At 41.0% G+C, this 3,836-nt stretch overlaps 1 protein-coding gene across 1 annotated transcript; it reads left to right on the forward strand.

Annotated features, from left to right (window-relative positions):
- The first annotated feature begins 255 nt into the window (after positions 1–255).
- On the forward strand, positions 256–3,391 carry opa3 (outer mitochondrial membrane lipid metabolism regulator OPA3). Its single transcript, XM_067595337.1, has 2 exons — positions 256–444; positions 2,336–3,391. The coding sequence occupies exons 1-2, from the start codon at positions 303–305 to the stop codon at positions 2,662–2,664; spliced, it is 471 nt and encodes a 156-aa protein (XP_067451438.1). The 5' UTR covers positions 256–302; the 3' UTR covers positions 2,665–3,391.
- The last annotated feature ends 445 nt before the right edge of the window (positions 3,392–3,836 follow it).

Below are 3,836 nucleotides of genomic sequence, written 5' to 3' on the forward strand. Positions count from 1 at the left end.
GATGGAGAAGTCGTGACCCACCCTACACTGTCTGTGATTGGCTAGTACTCGTTGCCGTCGTCGGATGGGTTGGCTAGGTTTAGGCATGAGTAGTGAGATTGGTTAGAGTTAGGGTAAGAATATCAGGCTAAGCCAATCAGAGGCAGAGTAGGGCGGGTCATGACTTCGCCATCCTAGGAAAATAAGTATCGCGCCAGGTTACTGACTTCACGTCTCCTTTTCTACGGCTATGCCGATCGTATAACGTCATCGCGTAACTTCAACGTGCTCCGCCCCACTGTAGTGAAGGTGTTTCCGCCAAGATGGTTGTCGGTGCCTTCCCTATCGCCAAGCTCCTCTACCTCGGAGTGAGGCAGATGAGCAAGCCTGTAGCGAACCGGATAAAAGCGGGAGCCCGGAGAAGCGAATTCTTCAAGAATTACGTCTGTCTGCCGCCGGCGCAGCGTGAGTAACCGAACTAACGGCTTTCAATGACCGCTACATTTCATGGTCGGACACCCCGGACGATAGCAATAGCGAGGACGGTTGCAACAGCCAATGGGATTGTATTTGTCAAAACCGCTTATCCAATCATTTCCATTGGTTTATCCGGTTAACCAATAGCAGCCTGGCAAGGTCGAAGAGGGCGGGTCGTGTCTGTCATTGAACAGGTTGTATAGAGCTTTTGCTAGTGTACGGGGATAGCAGTCTGAATGCCTTTTAACCTTTTACCCCAACATACTATCCAGAATGTGACAATAGACAGGAAATATTTAACCAGCGATTGTGGTCTGTAGCAAGTAGCAAGTACAAGGAATTCTATGTGGTCCAGATGTCAACAGAAAAAGCACTAAACATGAAAATTACAATAATAAACACAAACATAACAGTGTAAAAAAGGGACAGTAATTTACATGTCTGTGTAGTGGGGGTGTACTATGTGGTTCCACATTGATATGATAAAAACTGTGTGTGTAAAAAAGCAGAATATAAATAGAAGTATAAATACCAATGTAGATATAAATATATATTTGAGTGTAAATGAACTATGTATGTATTAACAGGATATATATGTTCTTATTCTTATTTATTTATTGAATGCAGTTTGAATGCAGTGCAGTTTGAAACATTAAAGATGCACTGCACCAGAGTTAGCTTAAAGCTAATTTGCATCTGTAGTCCCCGACAAAAAACATACAACAGCACAACAACAAACCGTAAAAAGTACACCCCCCCCCCGCCCCTCCCAAAAAACCCCCAACTACAAACAAACAAACAAAAAAAACCCACACAGAACACACCATACAAAATACAAAGCTACATACAGCACATCACATACACCCACAATGTCAATTAGAAATAATGTAAACTAAACTCTTGGTCTTTAGTTAACTGTACAGCACCGTTAACAATTAAAACAAATCTATATACATCTACACAGTGCAGGACAGACAAAGATACAGTATATGCCATATGAATTTCAATGCGATACGGAGGTGAAGTGAAGTTGGCACGTTTACAGACTTGCTGTCCATGTTAAAGATGGCTACTGCCTCAGGAAAGAAGCTGTGGAAGGTGGCAGGTAGTCCTGGTTCTGGGGGCTCTCAGTCTGATTTTCCTCTGATTTTCTCTCTGAGTCTAATACCATGTTATTTAAACTGTATGTGCTCTACCAGAAAACTTGTCTGAAATTATTCCAGGTAAAAATGATCCAGTGATAAAATACAGCATTCACACAATGAACACAACACAGAACAAACTAAAGAGTGAGACAAAATAACACACCAAATAAGGTTAGGGAGAATATCTTGCCAAGCCTTAGTGACATCATTAAGGAAAAGGAAATTGTTGTGTTGATTCCAAGAAATGTCTCGCTCTAGGTTGACTGAATGTTTCACTAGTGCTCAAACAATGCAATAAAAACGACAATAACATGAAAATCTGGACAATGGCAGTCAAACCCCTCCAAGGCACTGATTATTAAGACTTACTGTAGTATTTAAATGTGTCCAGATGCTTTTAGTTCCAGCTTAAACAGATTGTGGTTCACAGCTGGTGAGTGCTGCTTAGGGCTTGGCGTCAGATACAGACTGCAAAATGTTTCCTGATTGATTTAAGTTAGGAAAACAAGCTGTGCTAGAGAGGTTCATTGTACTATACGCTTAGTACAAACTTGTCTTGGCAGTCCAAGATTGCAGTTTTGGGTGCATTCATATTCACAATACACTCTGTATGTGTACACATCCACCTCTGACCATGTATTTAGAACTGTTCACTTGTGATGTTCTCACTTCTGATGCATTAGTGCAAAGATATTGAAAACCTAACTGGCTTGTGTGCTGTTGGCTCTTCACAGTTTATCACTGGATTGAGATGAGAACAAAGATGAGGATCATGGGTTTTCGGGGTTCCACCATTAAGCCACTGAACGAGGAGGCGGCTGCAGAGCTCGGAGCAGAGTTGCTTGGAGAGGCAATCATCTTCCTCATCGGTGGCGGATGTATGGTGCTGGAGTACAGCAGGCAGGCTGCTAACTCTCGCCGTAAAGAGGAGGAGCTGAATGAAACCATCACAAGCCTACGAACTGAACTAGCAGAACTAACACTAACTACAGAGACTATGGATGCTCAGCTGAGAGAGATCAACAGGCAACTGTTGTCCTTTCCTGTTCCCACTCAAAAGTGATTAAATGTGTTCTTTGCTATATCGTGGTACTCTTTGTTGGTCAATGAGTGTGGGGAACAAGAGTCTACCAACATAGTACTGCCATATGTACAGCCTGATAACAGCCCTGCTTCATACACTGTCCTCTGACCATAAAGCTGGGTCTAAAACGTGGACATAAGCATATCAGTGCGCTGTGGATTTGGGTGTTTATAATTAGCTCATGTTTTGAGCAACTAGTTGTAAAGGGGGATTGCTATGATATTCATAGTGTATTTCTATGGTTGATCTTGCATGTTCATTATAACGTTGACTATGTAAAGATTTACAGTACAAGGCAATGGTGATCTCAAAGTTAATATATTTGATAACAGCTCCAGGATATTACTTTCACTGACATTCTCTAATCTAATTTCAGTGATCTAAGAGGAATCACTGAACATAGTAATTTCACTGATCCTCTTGGAGCCCTTAGGAGAGACTTCAATTATGACTGACACTAGATTATAATATCTAACGCCACTCAGAAATGAGATACAATCCATGCACTCCATTGAAGGCCAAAAATGACAACAAAACTATAACATTGGGACACATCACTGGATTATTTGGTGTCTGCCCTCTTCAGCAGTTTAATGGACATGTTGTATTTACACTGTGAATTCCTTTGCTGGTCCATGTACATTGGATGTGATGACAACTGTAAAAGGATGGTGTAAAATAAAGAAAATGGTATGCAGTCTGTGAATAGTGAGTTTTTGTACACACTATTATAGAGAATAAAAATCGCACTGAAAATAAAGAATTGAGACAAATCATCCCCAACATACTGTGGTTCACTCCAGACTTAATAGATGTTTTAATTACACTGTGCATCTCTTCATGTAAACACAGTACAAACTATTCTTAAGTATGGTGGCAGCTGGCCATAGTGATTAGTCTGTTAGGTTATACACTACACTACCCAGCATGCATTCAATGTAAACACTGTGTCACTTCCTAATTTGGCGTGTTCACAGCAAGTGCGCAACGTAGAACATACAAACTAGCAGAATAATTATGTTGTTTTTCCTTCAAATCCGGCTATCAAAAAATAATTAGCAGTACAAATTAATGCCATGTTAAATAGATGCATACGTGCACCCCAGTGTATATAGAAGCTGTCGTAAACGTGTATGTGTGTGTGGGCGCGC

Source organism: Thunnus thynnus, chromosome 7 (genome assembly GCF_963924715.1).
Source record: "Thunnus thynnus chromosome 7, fThuThy2.1, whole genome shotgun sequence".
NCBI classification, from domain to species: Eukaryota; Metazoa; Chordata; class Actinopteri; order Scombriformes; family Scombridae; genus Thunnus; species Thunnus thynnus.

Excerpts from the sequence above, each read along its gene's own strand:
- opa3 (XM_067595337.1), top strand. The coding sequence starts at position 303 with ATGGTTGTCGGTGCCTTCCCTATCGCCAAGCTCCTCTACCTCGGAGTG. Across the intron at positions 445-2,335 it reads CTGTCTGCCGCCGGCGCAGC|TTTATCACTGGATTGAGATG; the intron begins GTGAGTAACCGA and ends GGCTCTTCACAG.